At 46.9% G+C, this 18,170-nt stretch overlaps 1 protein-coding gene across 1 annotated transcript; it reads left to right on the forward strand.

The window, feature by feature from the left end:
- Positions 1 to 5,390: 5,390 nt before the first annotated feature.
- LOC125546444 (G-type lectin S-receptor-like serine/threonine-protein kinase SD2-5) lies at positions 5,391 to 14,058 on the forward strand. Its single transcript, XM_048710708.1, has 3 exons — positions 5,391 to 5,595; positions 7,456 to 7,829; positions 12,873 to 14,058. Exons 1-3 carry the CDS (start codon positions 5,391 to 5,393, stop codon positions 13,920 to 13,922), a joined length of 1,629 nt encoding a protein of 542 aa, XP_048566665.1. The 3' UTR covers positions 13,923 to 14,058.
- The last annotated feature ends 4,112 nt before the right edge of the window (positions 14,059 to 18,170 follow it).

The following is an 18,170-nucleotide window of genomic DNA, read 5'->3' on the forward strand; positions in this document are numbered from 1 at the left end:
GGCCACCCCAAACCCTTGAAGCGTTGTCGAGGCCACCCCAAACCCTGGAGAAGCAGCGTCGAGGCCACTAATTAATATATATGATTCCTTACTATGATTAGCTAGCTAGTTCTACGTTTGCCACTAATATATCCATCTGTCATGTTTGAATAATAATTGCCATGTTGTAAATATTTGTAGAAACTATGGACACCGCCCGAGACGAAGCAAAAGAAGCGTTGTTGAGGGACATAATCGCAGAAGGAAGTGATGCCGTCTCGTTGTTTCTCAACGACACCGATGGTCGGGAAGGAGAGGGTGAAGAAGCTGGCACCGGTGACCTAATGCAGGTGCAAGAAGGAGAACGTGAGGACGGCTCCGGTGACCCAATGTCGGTGCAAGAAGGAGACCGTGATGACGGCTCCGGTGACCGAACCGAGTCCGGCCAGGTATATATATTAGTTAAGCCTGTGCTGACTAGCTAATTGATGCATTCATTGTTTTGGTATGTACACATATTAATTAAGTCTTTGTTCTTTTTTCTAGCCCTCCGGATCGAGCACAACTGAGGTAAAGAGACAAGGCCCGAAGAAAAAGTTGAGCTCGGATGAAAGGTTTGAGATCATAGCAATCGCGCCCGACGGCCAACCGATTGAACCCATCCGAACAAAAAACGCATTTGTTGCTCAGTGCGGGGTTCTGGTTAGAGACAAGATCCCGATCAGCATCCAACAATGGTTAATACAGAAGACCCTGAGGTGTCTTACGTCAATGATATGCAGAAAAATGATCTTTGGACTGAGCAGAAGTCAAATTTCACCCTACCGCCAGAGGATGATCCGGAGAAACCAGTTAAAGAGCAATTAATCAAGTCTTTTGCTCTTAAGAGGATGGCAGACCTATTCAGGAGGTGGAAGAAAGAGCTGAATAGGTTTGTCGATAAAAAAGAGACACCAGAATTCAAGGGCAGATATGAGAAGATCAGAGATCACTGGCCCGCATTTGTGGCCAACAAGACATCGGAAAAGAGTAATAAGATGTCGGCGACAAACAAGAAAAATGCTGCGAAGAAGAAGCTTCACCATCGCACGGGGTCAGGTGGCTACCTCGTAGCCCGGCCTAAGTGGGCCAAGGCTGAGAATGATCTGGTTAAAAAAGGGATCGAACCAGAGACAATGAACTGGCCAGACCGTTGCCGGACTTGGTTCTTCGGGGCTGGTGGAACCTTGGACCCTGTAACAGGGAAGTGCATTTGGACGGACGAGCAACTTGACATACCCTTGAAGAAGCTTCGGTACTATATCGATGCAGCGCAGAAAGGGACGTTCCTTCCAGACAGAGAGAACGACGAGCTCACAAAGGCCCTCGAAAATCCTGAGCACCTTGGACGGACATGAGGCACGCCAGGCTCCACTCCGTGGAAGGCTGGGTTTCCGGACGCGGGCGGTTACAAAAGCCACGAGAGGAGGAAAAAAGTGCAGCAGACCGAACTGCAGGCGCTGCACGCAAGGGTACAAGCGATAGAGGAACGAGAAGCAAATCGCAGCAAACGACTTGCCGAAGCTTCCCCTGAAGCTACCCAGCCATCTCAGCGGAGAAGCAGCGTGGCTTCCACCGAGCTGCTTCAGCCGGAGCTTGTCTTGACGGCTCCTGCCAGCTATCCCGTGGATGCTATCACGGAGGCTAAAAATTGCCACCTTATGACGCAATGGATTAATATGAAGGTCAAGGCGGTTGTTGGCTCTGTTTTTCCTAATGAACCCGGCGCAACTTTTCACTGCCGGCCGATTCCAGAAGGATATGCTAAGGTGATGGTGGATGAAATAACGGAGGGATTTAAGGACCTCCCGCTTGACCACCCTATCGGAGAAGGGGAGACTCGGCTGGGTTCTTCTCTGAAGACTCCATGCCTATGGCGGAAGGAGCTCATCAACCTTCCGAACTGGACGCCTCCGCCTCCTCCTCCTCCTCCGGTGAGTCAGGGCACTCCGCCTCCTCCACCGCCTCCTCCTCCGGCGAGTGACGATCAGGGCCCTCGGCCGGCTCCTTCTCCGGCACGTGGCGACACTCCGCCTCCTTCTCCGCCTGCGCCGGTGCGTCCGAGCAGCCAGCCTCCTCCTTCTCTGCCTCGTCAGCAAGGGCGGAAGAGACCCGCCGCCGCTCCGGCAGCTGCTCCGGCGTGTCATAGTCCTTCTCCTCCGCCTCGTAAGCAAGTAAAGAAGACAGCCGCTCCGTCTGTTCGGCCGGCGTCTAGCAGTACAGCTAGAGGCGGGAGGACATACAGATTTGGTCCTTCTCTGAAGACTCCAGAGAAGTTACCATACGAGAGGACCCCGAAGGAGAACGCGAAGATTGCGCGAACCGAAGTGGATGACTGGTTTCAAGGGTTAAAAGCAAAGGGACATCCACCTCCGGAGGAGAAGGTAGATCCGGTGAAAGTGAAGCGCACTCTGGCTGCCTTGGCAAAACCACCCAAGTCTCCGCCGAAAGGCAACTATGAGCGCATTACTGCAAAGACATGGGCCGAAGCAGAGCGGTCGGGAAGTACAGTCAGTGATCAGAGGATGAAAGAACGATGAGCAGCTGGGAAACAAATTGCCTAGCTCGGCGAACAAGCGAAGCAATCGTGCCCCCCGCTCAAGGTGCCTAGCGACATCGTCGATCCGAGGATGGTGCCCGGTTATAGAAATCTTGACGATTACCTGCCCGACGATGTACATTATGATCCCATGGAGGTGCAGATACACAGATATGAGTACGGGAAGCCTCTCGTCAAAGATGAAAATCTCTATCAACGATGATGCGAAGATTGCATGATTGGTACTTGAAAATCTGCAGAGAGTCTGAGGGGAGGAGTACTTTGTATGCGAGAGTTAAACCGAAGCATGACCTCGTTGGAATTGAACTGTTGCCTATTCCATTTGAGGAGTTCTGTCAGTTTTTCAATCAATTGGCCCTCGATAAAGCAACGGTCACCTGCTACTGTCTGTAAGTACTACTACTTCTGTCATTAAGTCTCTCTATATAGCTCAGCTCTTTCATTGCATGTATTTATAATTATCCTCACTATATTATGCAGATTGAAGATCGCCGAATTGAAGAAAAGACAAATCGGTGATATTGGGTTCGTTAACACATATCTCATAGATGCAACTGAGGTTGAACATCGTCCCGAAGATACCGAGGCCAACTTGCTACGATCATTCAAAATAAATGAAAACAAAGATATAATACTCTTTCCTTACAACTTCAAGTGAGTGTTCCTATCTTGTGCATATTTGGTTTCCCTTATATATTAGTCCAGGTTATAGTAATGTAATTGATGAGTTATGCATGCGTGCGCAGGTACCACTATATTCTCCTAGAGATTAGGCTTGAGCACGGAGTAGTAACTGTCTTGGACTCTAAACGAAAAGATCCCCAGGAGTATGCGGACATGACTGAAATCCTCGAGAAGTAAGTTAAATCGATCATTATCCACCATATCAGCAACTTTGTTCATTTCCTGATATCAAGTAATTGTTTTCTTTGTCCGGCAGGGTTTGGAGAAAATTCACCAGAAAAGCTCCAGGACTGCCGAAGGAGCTGCAATTTAGACACCCGAAAGTAAGTACTATAGTAGCATGTTCCGCGCATCTACTAGTGATTCAAGCGCTAGTTTCATCAATACCATTTGGCATTCTTGCTTATCAGTTTGATTGACCTCTATTTCTTGTAAAGTGGTTGTGGCAGGAACAAGGGAATGATTTCTGTGGATACTACGTCTGCGAGTCCATCCGCCACACGACCTGTGAGCGGGGGGGCTACTCTGCCGAACAATATGAAGTGCGTAAATAACAATATTCATAATTTTATTTTATTACCATCATTTGTGTTGAGTTTCATTCATTCATATATATATGTATTGACCCCCTTTTTCAAATTAGACGTTCCGGATGCGGGATGAACTCCTAGCACCAGATCGCATGCGAGCAATTCAAGAGGAATTGGCGGCATTCTTTCTTGACCACGTGATCGCTGAAGACGGAGAATACTATGTGGACCATGCTGCCGTAATTTAGGAGATTATATTTGTAAGAGATAATTATTGAATATATGTAGCCGGTAGTGTCGGATAGATATACGAGAACTTGTTGTTCGACCAATCTCTCGGAGAAGGAGAGGTGGTCGATATCACTTCTCTCTGTATGCATATATATTCATGACGATCTTCTGTTTCCTTCGTTTGCTTACTAGCTAGCTAGCGTGTCTAGTCCTCTCTATATGTATGTAGTACGTAGCGTCGACCAAGGACGGACATAAGAGAGGACACTTCTCTCTATTAATTAGCTATCTAACACAATATATACCTAAATTAACCCCCCCCCTTTCAAAAAAAAACAAAAACCCCAGCCACAGGAATGTTGACGCGTGGATGCCTATTGGTCCCGGTTGGAGCCACCAACCGGGACCAAAGGCCCTCCTGCCTGGGCTCAGCGCGCAGGTCACGTGGAGGCCCATCTGTCCCGGTTCTGGTTAGAACCGGGACTAAAGAGTCAAGGCATTAGTAACGACCCTTTAGTCCCGGTTCTGGAACCGGGACAAAAGGCCCTTATGAACCGGGACAATAGGCCCGTTTTCTACTAGTGCAAGGTAAAAATTCAGTGGATGTAAACTTCCCAAATAATTACTGTATTTAGAAATGTAGCAAAGTACCTGGCCTTATCTAATTCTCCACCAAGCTAACATAGACAGGATCCCCATTGAGGCTATATGCGGGCAAAGCAGGGGCGCTAACCATCGATCTTGACCAGTACGTGGCTGGCGATGGTGTATCCTTCACCTGATCAGAAGGCACATGGAGATACATGAGAGGGTCAGGGGGTTCAGCTTGATCCTCCTGCCTATCAGATCCGATTAGACTCATAGCCAAATTTAATAGATCAGCACACACCAAAAATCTGCATGTCACAACACAATAAAAAAAGTATGAAAAAATAGAGCTTGACTGAGCACGAACAGAGCTCAGGGGCGACCTGTAGCTGCGACTCACTTCAAGGATGTTGCTATTGGTTTGACAAAAACTCAAACACCTGGTGCGCAAGAATAACAAACAATATCAACAAACCACAGCCAGTGCCAGATCTTTTAAATTGGTATTTTGATGTGTTGAGACGGGATTCCCTTTAGTAAGAAGCATCACATATGGAGCACTCAGATGTAGAACAGAAGTGAAATCAAGTTAATGAATAACTTACTTCACTTGGACCTCCTTTGACGCAAGACGTCGTGCTGCTGTGCGACGCGAAGCAGAGGCGGCAATGGCGAAGGGGATGGGGGAGGTGTCGTGGTGGGGGATTGGGACAAGGCGGTGGCATGCTCGAGGAATGGGGCGGCGGTTCTAGGTGGGGGCACGGTTGCGACGTGGATCGATGGGGATGGGCGTGGATTGCCGGTGTAGGTCACCACCGATGGGGACAGGGTGGCAGAGTGGACGTCGGAGGCGTGGGTGTAGGCCGTCGCCGATTGGGACTGGGTGGTGGCGTGGGTCGGAGGGCGCACGGGTGCGAGCCGTCACCGATGGGGACTGGGTGGCGGCGTGGGTCAGGGAATCGCGGTGCGGGAGGGGCGGCGTGGGTCAGGGGTGCAGGGAGGCGGCATCCTTGATGAAGGGGATGGGGGCGGCGGCGCTAGGCCGGCCAATGTGGACGGGCTAGGTCGGCGACTGGGGGAAGAAGGACCGAGAAGGGGAAAGAAATTAAGGCCGCGCGTGGGCTTTCCAGCGACTTCTACCGTTTCGCTTCTCCCGCACGTGACCCGCGCGCCTATTGGGCCCGAAATTTTGGCCCCGCCAACATGATTCCTGGAAATGCACTCGACCCCATTGGGATTCTAGGGCAGCTAGGCTGACCCTAAAGATGCCGGCAGTTGAGCTGCCCTTCTTCCTTTCTCATTCCCGGCAGTTACAATGACCTGTACAGTTTTGCCCGGCAGACATTACTTTGACGGCAATAAATTGCCCCAAATTGTTGATCTTTCCCGGCAGTTAATTGCCCTTAAATTTGTGTCGATGGAATAAAGGTCTCCCCGCCTAGCCCCCGTTCCAGTGGTGCGTCTAGCCTCGTTGGTGGGCGTGTGGAGGTGTGTCTCCGGCGGATCTATCCTCGGTGGATTTGCTCGGATCTGGTTGTTTTTCGTCTATGTTCGTGTGTCTTCGGATTGGATCATTTCGATCTACGTTATCCTTCATCGGCGGCGGTTGCTGTTCTGGTGCGCTGGTCCTATGGGGCTTTAGCACGACGACTTCCCAACTGTCTACTACAACAAGTTGTGCCCGACTCCGGCGAGGGAGGGGCGATGACAGCGGCGCGTCTTCGGTTCGCTTCAGTGCTTGTAGTCGTCGCTAGATGGTCTACGGACCTGGATGTAATTTTTATTATTTCTGGTCTTCGTTGTACTGCCATGATTGAAGATGAATAGATTGGAACTCTTTCGAAAAAAAAAACATACACATGTATACTATGGATGTGCAAAATTTCACAGCATTATACTTCCACACGTGGCGTATAAGAAAAAAAAGGGAAATTCGTGTTTTTAAACAGGCCCTTTATTTTTGTTGTTGGGCCGCATTTTTGTTTTTTTTGTACAGCCTACAAATCACAGCATTTTAAAATGAAATTTCACATGTTCATGCGGAACACATATATGTTTCCATGATTTTTTTTTGAAACATTCTAAATATGGTTTTTGATTTTTTTTAAATATACCGAGCTCCTTGGGGCTCGGACACACAAAATCTGCAGAACATATAAATGGCGGATCACAAGCGAGTCATTTCGGCATCAAGGCCTCGAGCAGGTACCGTGCAGCTTCCGCCCAACGTGGTCTTGTGATCCAGAGCGATTTCGACTCCATGAAACAATGATCACAAGATGTGACAAGCTCAGATTCGGCGCGACAAAATGTGTCACAATGATCACAAGGTTTTGCCACCCTCATCTGGACGCAATCAAGGAGTTATGGTGAGTGAGACTTGGTTCCATATGGTTGACGGCGCATATCATAGCTACTCCAATCAACAAGGCCTCGAGCTGCTTCCAGGCTGCTGTCAACTGCTGTCAGCTTCAGCAATCAGCATGCCGCCAACCCAAAGAGTTGCCTCATTCTCCGTAACTAAAGAGTTGAGATACATTAACAAGCAGCAACAACAAAAAAAAGGGCTCTGAGATATACAAGGGAAAAAATGTCTACTCTCCCAAGATGATATTTTGTCAAAAAGCATGTTTTATATGATAACACCTATGCACGCAAAAACAAAATCGTGTTTGTCTATTTCCTACAGCCAAAAAAATAAATCAAACAACGCATTGTAAATATGTAATTCCTGTTTTTATTCTTGGAGACATACAGATAAAATTTGAAAGGGACTAACAAGCAAACAAGTCTGCAAGAATGTTAGCCTGTTTTATGCTGACCGTTGAGTGGTTCAACACACAGATCCTGTCCGTGTCTGCTATCCCCTGCCACTCTTCCACTCTATTAGCTGTCAGTCTGTCACAGCCACAGGAGCCCTATCACAAGTTTGCAATTCAGAGACTGGTTCAAAGTTAACCGGTGCAATCAGAAATCATAACACAAATGGGAGTGGTGAGTACCTCTTCGGCTCCCTCCTGCCTCTCCTCCTCCTCACCGTTGCCACCGTGTGGCCAGAAGCTATTCCGGTTGGAGTTGGCGTGAAGATTGATCAGGGCGAGAAGGTGCCCGCTGCCTGTGTGAACCTCAGTCAGGGCGAGAAGGTGCCCGTCTGTGCCACGGTCAATCAAACAATATCGCCTACAGCCGAAAGTCCCCTGCCTGCACCCCCGGCCAAGGTAACACCTATGACCCCAAGTGCTCTGCCTAGTTACACCCCTGGCCATCCGTTGACCTTGAAATTTTCTCTATAATCAAGATACATCATTACATGATTCGTGTCAAAATTTGGCATCTTTCAAGGGCCGTTTGGTATATTTTAGCCACTAAATGCGTTTCTAAGCACTTAACAAATATAATTCAAATTTAAAGTGAATGAAAAAGTTGGCAAAATTGATTTGAAAAATACCATTTGTGTTTTCGAGTATATATTAGGCCTTATCCAAGAAAACTACGGCAATTCCAAACAACAGGGGGGCAAGACTCGACAACGAACATGGATGTTATTGGTTTTTAATATAAAAGAATGCAAAAGAATGTCTGGAAAACATAAAACCGGCATGGTGTCATTATATGGTCCCTAGAAGCTATACTAGATAATATAGAAAAATAACCATTTGATGTAGAAAAATAAACATTTGGTATCGAAAAATAATGGCAAAAACTAATATACCAAATATTTTTCTGAAGGCTTTGGCAACAATCTTTATAAAAACACTCGGCAAAGACAGAAAGCACAATCCATATGCTTGCCTCTGATTGGCCATGGCAAGCCCAATCACCGCACATCTTCATCTCCTTTCTCTGCGCATATGCACATCTCCACCTCCCCGCACGTCTCATCTACTCCCTCCGTTCGGAATTACTTGTCTTAAAAATGAATAAAAATGGATGTGTCTAGAACTAAAATACATCTAGATACATCCATTCATCCGACAAGTAATTCCGGACGGAGGGAGTATATCCTTGGAGCATATCTACAACCGTACGTAGCTAATCCGACCCTCTAAACGTCTACAGACGCGATCAGACATGTCCACGGACAGTGATCGGTCACCCCTCAAATATCCGCTTTCACAATCGAGTACTGCTTTCACAAATCTTCAAATCCATACCATCACATGCAAAGTAAACTAAAGTTACTTAAAATATATTTTGATCCCACACATATTGTCCGGCTATTTCATCATGCATGCCATCAGATTAACAAAAATTGGCATGCTCACATCTATGCCACCGGACCACAAAATATTGGCATGTTCTACGTACTAAAGCTATGGAGAAAGTTCATCCACGATTGTCCGTAACTTAGCCGTCTATGCCATAGAAGTAGCAGTCGAATACTCAAAATGGATCGAGTCGGGTCTGCTCACTGCCATAGTTGTCTGACCCGACACTGGTTTCCACCTTCTCCACTTTGGTGGGCAGGCCCGCCAGGGCACGGACCGCTCAGTTTTGCTTCATTGCGAGGGTGCGCGCTGTTGTCCTTTGCCACTTCTTGATGATGCAGGCACAAAGGGCTTCCTCGTACATGGCGGCGTGTGAATCCTCGGCGGCCCCCGCCTCGAGGGCTATCATGGCATCTCACACCCTCTGCCTCACACGGCAGGCACGCCGCGCGTCCGCAGGGGACGGGCCATGACGCATGTGTGCGTTGGCCTCTATCTTGGATCATGATGCCGCAGGGACCAGGCACCACCGTAGGGGTTATGTCGTCACCCCAGAGTTGCGCTATCAACTGGTGGTCGCTGTGTCCGGCAAGTCCATGGTCACACGCCTCGAGCAAGCAGCCTCGACGTATCCAAGCGCCATTTGCATGGACACAATGAATTCCCGCCGGATGAACTCCGACCATGATTGGGCACACTCCTCCCGGGAGCGGTAGAGAGCCATGCGTACGGACATCTCCTCGTCACTACTTGGGATGAGGTCCAAGTCGACGGATCGGGTGATCTCAGAGTCAAATCCACTGCCCGCCATGCCGGAGAAGGTCGATGATCGTCGGAAAGGAGGTTGGTGCCAGAGTGGAGTGGAGTGGCTTGGGTTTTGTCCAAGATGCAAATAGGGACAAATGTATGTGGGCTCAGGGTGGGCCAGCATTGGCCGCATCCAACGTGGCAGACACGCCTAGGCTCGTCCGAGCCTCCCCATATTCACCCCAGATATAGGTTGGATATATGAGGGGTGCCGATCAGCCCGAATATATAGTGTAGGTTTGAGGAGCCTGTTTGGGTCATGATTTTGTGACCGGTCATTCACCGAGCCGTCCGCCCCGGACGTATAAGGTGTAGGGTTCATTTCAGGAGTCCGACTGTAGATGCCCTAGTTCGCTCCCCTGATTTCCTTCCCCAAATCTCTTCCTAGATCTCACCCAAGCGTGCAACCACCATAGGCCGCCCGAGAGTCGCCGCCCTACCGTCCATTCCGGATCAGCCCTCCGCCCAGGCGACATGAGCGACGTGACGGCGGGTACACCCGGAGCTCTCGCGGCTACTAGCTCATATAGGGGCAGTCAACCATATAGTGGCGTGCCGCGCTCGTGACGACGGGTACATCCAGAGTTATGGCGATTAAGACACTTGCGCAACCTTGATGGCATGATAGCCAAGGCTGTCAACATGGCCTCCAGCAGTTGCAAACCGATCTTCACTCTACATCACTGCTAACTCAAGATTCTGATCTAAGTGTTGCCACAGAACAGCATATGGAGGACAGGTGGAAAGTGGATTCCAGGTTCAAGAGGTTCCTCCTCCGTCTGCCTCGGCTCCCGAAGCAAGTCAAGGACAACTAGGTCAGTCTGGGGGGCAATCCTCTAGATCGATACTTCTCTTCCACAGACTAAACCAATTAATAAACAATTTACAGAGTATTCTTACATTCCTATCTGGTCTGCATCTCTCCTATCGAAATGTAATTCCAACAATAGGGAAAGCAAGCAATTAGTAGATCGTAACATTATTCTATTTCTTTGTCTTTCCAACCACAGCATTCTTATTCTGATTGGCAAATGCAATCTCTGAGCTAGTTGGAGAAAAAAGGTAATCAAAGAAAGTTCCAGTTGGACTTTTCCTGCCAACCCTACCCAAATTTCATACCCTGCGGTTTTCGTTCCTCTGTTGATATTTCGTTCCTCGAATCGAGACTTTCTTTGTCGAGGATCTCTGGTTTAGGGTACTCCATCGAGTTTCAGTTTCTTCTTCTAATGGCTGTGTCCGTCTAAGGTGGCTATTTGAGCGATTTAAGTATCGCGTACAGCAGAAATAAAGTCTTTGGGTAGATGAGGTCACTGATTAGCCCGCTGAGCTGCTCTGTCCCCTCTACCGGGATGGGATGGATTATGCGCTTGTCCCGATGAAGCTTAGGATCCGATAGAAACACGGGTCGTGTCATACCATTTATTCCGCCAAGAAGCATTCGTCTACGGCACTTGAATTGGTCTAGCTACAACCCTCCAGTGGAATTAACGCGACTCGGGAGCTAAGTCGAAGATCTTGGTGTCGTCGTGAGTGGTTGATAAACAACGATTGCAGTTTGATTTAGGGAGTCCCAACCCTGTGAAGCTTAACCATCCTCTTCAGTTTAGGTATCTGGGTTGGCTGTTAGCTTTAGTCGTTCGGCACTCTTCCTTCATTCTCATTCAACAAGGAGAAGTGTCTAATCAAAATCATTGGTTGAGCCTCGCGTATATTATATGATGTCGTCCTGGAATTGAACTAGGGTTTAAGGTCGATCAAGTTCAAACAATTCGGCTCTGCGTACCGAAGGCTATGTCCCAGTAAGCATTTCCTCTGTTTCCTTGTTTCCCACTGACCTTCCGCTATGACATGAATAGTCCACTAATAAGTCAGGTATCTCTGAAAAGTAAGACCGTCCTCTTCCCTTCGTCAGTAGAAGAACTCCAACCAAGCTACTAACCCCTTTCACTCTGCTTTTGGTAATGAACTTATGAACAGTCTTTGCTCTAGGTAGAGGCGGCTGTGCTTTTCATTTTCTTTGATCTTTCCGCGAGGGCCTCCGCTTTCCTCGAGGGAATACGACGAGCACTCATCTCCAGCATTCAGGTGGTCCTATCATCTCTATTTCCTCCCGACATTTCCTTCTCTAGTCAGGGAAGCCATAATCAGTCAGTAAGAAGTATATCGCTCCCCCAACCTACTACCCTCGGAGAGATTCCTACGGTTTTCTTTTTAAAAATAATACATAGGTGGGAAAGTGGTATGAATATGGGGTTCGAAGTCGCCTAAAAGAACCTTTCTCATTCGCAAAGCAGTTGTATTTCTTTTATGCACATTTACTTATGTTGATAGAGGGAGTGGGATGAAAAACATAAGGTAGATAGGTAATGAACAAAGATGTGCAATCTGGGCAAAAAAAACCCAGTTTACTATGTTATATGGTATAATTATATTAGAAGTCTAAAAGGCTCTGAGAAACACAAGGAAAAAATGTCTACTCTCCCAGGATCTGATCGCATTTTTGTGTCGTGTTTGCATATTTCTTACAGTCAATATCATCAACAATGCATTATACGAATGTAACTCTTATTTTTCCTTTCTTGAAAACATACCGAAATATTACCTACGTTTGGAAATACTTGACGTGGTTTTAGTTCAGTATGACTATAGAGCATGTTAGGCTGTTTTATGCTGACCGTTGAATGATTCAACACGCAGATCCTGTCCCTATCTGCTATCCCCTACTGATCTTCCAGCCTGTTAGCCGTCAGTCTGTCACAGCCACAGGAGCCCTATCACAAGTTTGCAATTGAGACAATTCACAACAAAAGTTTGCAATTGAGACTCTGATTCAAGTTAAGAGGTGCAATCAGAAATCATAACACAAAGGAACAAATGGTAGTGGTGAGTACCTCTTCGGCTCTCCGCCTCTTGCCTCTCCTCGTCCTCCTGCCGGCCGCCACCATTGCGGCCAGTACATCCATCGACTCGGGTGTCGTTGGTGGCAGGATTAATCAAACAACAGCGCCTATAGCTGAAGGGCCCTTGTTTGCACCCCCGTACAAGCTAACACCTACGCCCCCAAGACATCCGCCTGCACCCCCGGCCAAGGTAACACCTACGACGCCAAGTGCTTTGCTTGCACCTATTGGGCCAACAAGCATGAAAGTGAAATCCTCTTATGTAAGAAGAGTTGTTGCAATTTTAGCTCCTGTGGGCGGCTTCATTTTGCTTACCATCTTGTTCCTCGTCACCTACTTTATACAGAAACGAAGAACACAACGACAATATGAGATGGAAGTGGAGGAAGAGTTTGGGGAGCTACAAGGAACACCAATGAGGTTCACATTTCAACAGCTAAAAGCAGCAACCGTGCAATTCACACACAAGCTTGGGGAAGGAGGATTCGGGACTGTTTTCAAAGGTCAATTTGGGGATGAAAGGATTGCAGTAAAACGTTTGGATCGAGCTGGTCAGGGCAAAAGAGAATTTTCTGCAGAGGTTCAAACAATTGGCAGCATTCATCATATTAATTTGGTCAGATTGATTGGTTTCTGTGCAGAGAAATCGCATAGGCTCTTGGTATATGAGTACATGCCAAAAGGATCCTTGGATAGATGGATCTATCATCAACATGACAATGATTCACCTCCCCTGAATTGGAGCACGCGGTGCAAGATTATCACTCACATAGCTAAAGGTCTTGCTTATCTTCATGAGGAGTGCATGAAAAAGATTCCCCATTTGGATGTCAAACCACAAAACATCCTCTTAGATGATAACTTCAATGCTAAACTTTCTGATTTTGGACTATGCAAGCTCATTGACAGGGATATGAGTCAAGTGTTTACTAGAATGAGGGGCACACCTGGATATTTAGCTCCCGAATGGTTGACATCACAGATCACGGAAAAGGCCGATGTCTATAGCTTTGGTGTTGTGGTCATGGAAGTCATTAGCGGAACAAAGAACCTCGACAATTCTAGATCCGAAGAGAGCATCCATCTCATCACCCAATTGGAGGAAAAGGTGAAGACTAATCGGTTGGTAGAATTGATTGACAATAAGAGTAACGATATGCTAGCACATAAGCAGGATGCAATTGAGATGATGAAGCTCGCAATGTGGTGTTTGCAGATTGAATGCAAAAGAAGGCCTAAAATGTCTGAGGTAGTCAAGGTCTTGGAAGGTGCCATGAATGCAGAGAGCAACATTGATCATAACTTCGTTGCAACAAGTCAAGTGTATTTCGGCGCTGCTGGAAATGTGGTCTCATCGGTTCCACCTCTAGCTTCACATGTATCAGGTCCCAGGTGAAATGAGAAAATCTTGACAGGATAGACAATTAGATTACAAGCAGGACATGAGATATTCTTATGTAAAGCAAATGACAAGTCTGTTGTATCTTCTCAAGTTATTATAATCTGAAGCCCCTTGTCTTGAGTTAATTTTACCTGCAAAGTATTTCAATATTGCAAACCTTCATGTTCTACATCAGCTGGACTGAATTTAGTCATTAAAAATGTTCAATTTTTTTCATGTAATGCAAGTCTGTTTTCAGATCAACTAATGCAGGTATTTTTCTAGTCATTGTAGTTGAAATTAACAGCATGTTCCAAAATGCTCCCAGGATCCAACGAAGCAGAGAAATTGACAGAATGAATGGTATTTGGAAGTAGAAAAAAAAATAAGTGCTCTTAATTTCTCCCAATTTCCAGTGTGTTTTCCTTTCATAATAGGTTGTGCTATGCTCAGTAATATGTATCATATAAGGCATTTGATTTTCAAATCACTTAGCATTTTGAAACTAATAAAGTGTATTGCATCATCATACGGTTGGATAGTTGGCCGTGTCTCAACTTTACATGGAAGTCAGTCATGGTATCACTTTGCTACTACAACCATGAGAAAGACCCCTATTTAATAGGCAATATGGCATCACTTTCATGAGAATATGAATATAAACAGAGCCAGTTGTGAGTTTCTGCATACCACTCATGTGACTCAACGGTGTAGTGGATTAGATGAATTCCCTCGACAAGTTGTTCGTAGATCTCCAAGGGATCTCCTCAGTTCCACCTCTGGCCTCACATGTATCAGGCCCAAGGTGAAATGAGACAATCCTGACATAGAAGGTAGGCAATTAGATTAAAGCAAATGACATGTCTGTTGTATCTTCTCGAATTATTACAATCTGAGGCCGAACTTTACCTGAAAAATAGTTCAATGTTGCAAACCTTGTTGTTCTACTGCGGCTGGACTGAATTAGTTCATTAGGATGTTCAGTTTATCCATGTAACGCGGGACTGTTTTCAGATAAACTGACGCAGGTATTTTTCTGTCATTGTAGTTGAAATCAACGCCATTGTTCCAAAATGCTCCTAGGCTCGAAGTCTCGAACACAGCGGAGAAATGGACTAACTAATATAATACGGATCAGTTAGAAACCACAAGCGTTTTTGAAGTCAGTATGTAGTGCTCCCTGTTACTTGGCCGCTCATCTCTGTTACTGTGAGCATGTAATGCTGCCGGTTACCGGGCTATATAACATCAGATTTCACAACAATCTGAAAATTAATAGCACAAGTGGAGAGGTGCACGTACGATGACTATGACTTCACGGTGCAGTCGATTATCTGAATTAGTCCTCAGCTATTGTCGGGTGCTGAATTGTTGCATGAGCGATCGATTGGCAGCAGGATTTCCAAACCTGTACTTAGGCGCAGATGATTCCAAAACCTGTTGAACCGTACTCAACATCAAGTACAAATAGGAGAAAGGAAAAGGACGAAGGTTCACCAGCAGCAGCGACAGCGGTAGCGGCTGTGGGGAAGACATGCGCAGGCACCGCCGCAGCACCGCCAGGAAGTGTGATGGGGCGGCGGAGGAAGAGGATGGATATTTTCTCTCTGGTCGGACCGGGCTTCGAACTGACGAGTCAATATGGGTCATGTTATCGGGCCTGTTGAGGACGCCTTAGGCGGCTTTCCCTTGACTGGATTGCTTCAATCGTCCTTCAGGCGGTAGCACAATTGCGCAGTTTGTTCTGCTCTCTGAACTGAACTGAACTGGTATCAATCAGGTTCAAACTGCCATGTTTTGATCTATTGACATGGCAATATATTTGACAGATAACTAGTATTATTAATTGTCATATGGTTGAAGCTAGGGATTAAGTTTGTAACACCAACCTCCTGCCATCTGTCCCGTTGTTCCTCATGCATGCTTGTGCACAGATTTGCAAGGCCAGAGACTGCATGTTATTATCTGGATTCTGGAACTGCAGAGCGTCTTGCAGACATCCGCTGACAATAATTTTTCAGAGACAAAAACTGGTTAGGTTAGCTTGTCCAACACTAATGAGATAGAAACAACACCTCAGCTGACAATATTGCTCGATTTCCTCGCAAGCGGAAAATACGGCTCGAACCTATATGGGATTCTTTTGCTCCTTCTCACCACTACTGGTAACAACAATGTTGGCAGTTGGCGGGGCAAATTATTTGTTTTTTAGAAGAAAAGGGTTTCCCCCGCTTTATATTATAAAGCATTCGACACCGATACAACCGGGAGACGATACAAACACACACCACCACTACCCACACCACGCACCCAAGGCAAGAACACACACCCAGGGCGAGATACACGGGTGCCGGGCACCGACACACCACTCCAACGAACTACAAAGCACACTAAAGATGAGCAAAGAGGCATCGCCTTGAGCCGACGGAGATCACCATGAGCAATCACCGAGGAGAGGTGAGACGACCGACGACGGAGCAACGACTCTAAAATGGTGCCTCCAACAAGGGTACGACCATAGCCGCCACCGTCCGATCACGCAGATCAGGCTTTCACCCGGAGTAACCCGAAGGGAAAGGAAGCACCACGACGGAGCCTGCAGGGAGGAAACCACGTCCGCGGACGCTGCCACCGGCGGTCAGTACAAGAACTGGGCAAGTGATGTACCCCGGTGCACCAACCCTTCGACATCCCTTGCTCCGCCAACCACCCACATCCATGCCGCCCGCGCGACCATGTCTGCTCGCTGATACGTCTCCAATGTATCTATAATTTTTGATTGCTCCATGCTATATTATCTACTGTTTTGGGCAATATTGGGCTTTATTTTCCACTTTTATATTACTTTTGGGACTAACCTATTAACCGGAGGCCTAGCCCAGATTTGCTGTTTTATGCCTATTTCAGTGTTTCGAGGAAAAGGAATATCAAACGGAGTCGAAACGGAACGAAATCAACTGGAGAAGTTATTTTTGGAAGGAAACCTATCGGATAGAGTTGGACCCTACGTTAGAAGATGAAGGAGGTGCTCACGAGGGTAGGGGGCGCGCCCCCCTGCCTCGTGGCCCCCCCTTTCGGTCAACCGACGTACTTCTTTCACCCATATATACCTACGTATCGTAAAACTTCCAGAACGAGATTAGATCGGGAGTTCCGCCGCCGCAAGCCTCTGTATCCACCAAAAACCAATCGGGACCCTGTTCCGGCACCCTGCCGGAGGGGGGATCCCTCACCGGTGGCCATCTTCATCATCCCGGCGCTCTCCATGACGAGGAGGGAGTAGTTCACCCTCGGGGCTGAGGGTATGTACCGGTAGCTATGTGTTTGATCTCTCTCTCTCTCTCTCTCGTGTTCTTGATTTGGCACGATCTTGATGTATCGCGAGCTTTGCTATTATAGTTGGATCTTATGTTTCTTCTCCCCCTCTTCTATCTTGTAATGGATTGAGTTTTCGCCTTGAAGTAATCTTATCGGATTGAGTCTTTAAAGATTTGAGAACACTTGATGTATGTCTTGCCGTGCGTATCTGTGGTGACAATGGGATATCACGTGATTCACTTGATGTATGTTTTGGTGATCAACTTGCGGGTTCCGCCTATGCATAGGGGTTGGCACACGTTTTCGTCGTGATTCTCCGGTAGAAACTTTGGGGCACTCTTTGAGGTTCTATGTGTTGGTTGAGTAGATGAATTGAGATTGTGTGATGCATATCGTATAATCATACCCCACGGATACTTGAGGTGACATTGGAGCTGTCAGTTGGTGCAGTTCTAAACAAAGCGTCGTAGCGGGATCTACATGTGAAGCGGAGTACATAGCTGCTTCGGAAGCAGCAAATGAAGGAGTCTGGATGAAGGAGTTCATATCTGATCTAGGTGTCATACCTAATGCATCGGGTCCAATGAAAATCTTTTGTGACAACACTGGTGCAATTGCCTTGGCAAAGGAATCCAGATTTCACAAGAGAACCAAGCACATCAAGAGACGCTTCAATTCCATCAGGGATCTAGTCCAGGTGGGAGACATAGAGATTTGCAAGATACATACGGATCTGAATGTGGCAGACCCATTGACTAAGCCTCTTCCACGAGCAAAACATGATCAGCACCAAGACTCCATGGGCGTTAGAATCATTACTGTGTAATCTAGATTATTGACTCTAGTGCAAGTGGGAGACTGAAGGAAATATGCCCTAGAGGCAATAATAAAGTTATTATTTATTTCCTTATATCATGATAAATGTTTATTATTCATGCTAGAATT

This window comes from Triticum urartu, chromosome 3 (assembly GCF_003073215.2).
Source record: "Triticum urartu cultivar G1812 chromosome 3, Tu2.1, whole genome shotgun sequence".
In the NCBI taxonomy this organism is placed as follows: domain Eukaryota; kingdom Viridiplantae; phylum Streptophyta; class Magnoliopsida; order Poales; family Poaceae; genus Triticum; species Triticum urartu.

What these genes read in the sequence shown, in the direction of transcription:
- LOC125546444 (XM_048710708.1), top strand. Translation starts at nt 5,391, where the DNA reads ATGGGGATGGGCGTGGATTGCCGGTGTAGGTCACCACCGATGGGGACA. An exon ending in GTGCGGGAGGGGCGGCGTGG is followed by an intron (nt 5,596 to 7,455) that starts GTCAGGGGTGCA and finishes TTCAACACACAG; the next exon opens with ATCCTGTCCGTGTCTGCTAT. An exon ending in TGCCTGCACCCCCGGCCAAG is followed by an intron (nt 7,830 to 12,872) that starts GTAACACCTATG and finishes TACTTTATACAG; the next exon opens with AAACGAAGAACACAACGACA.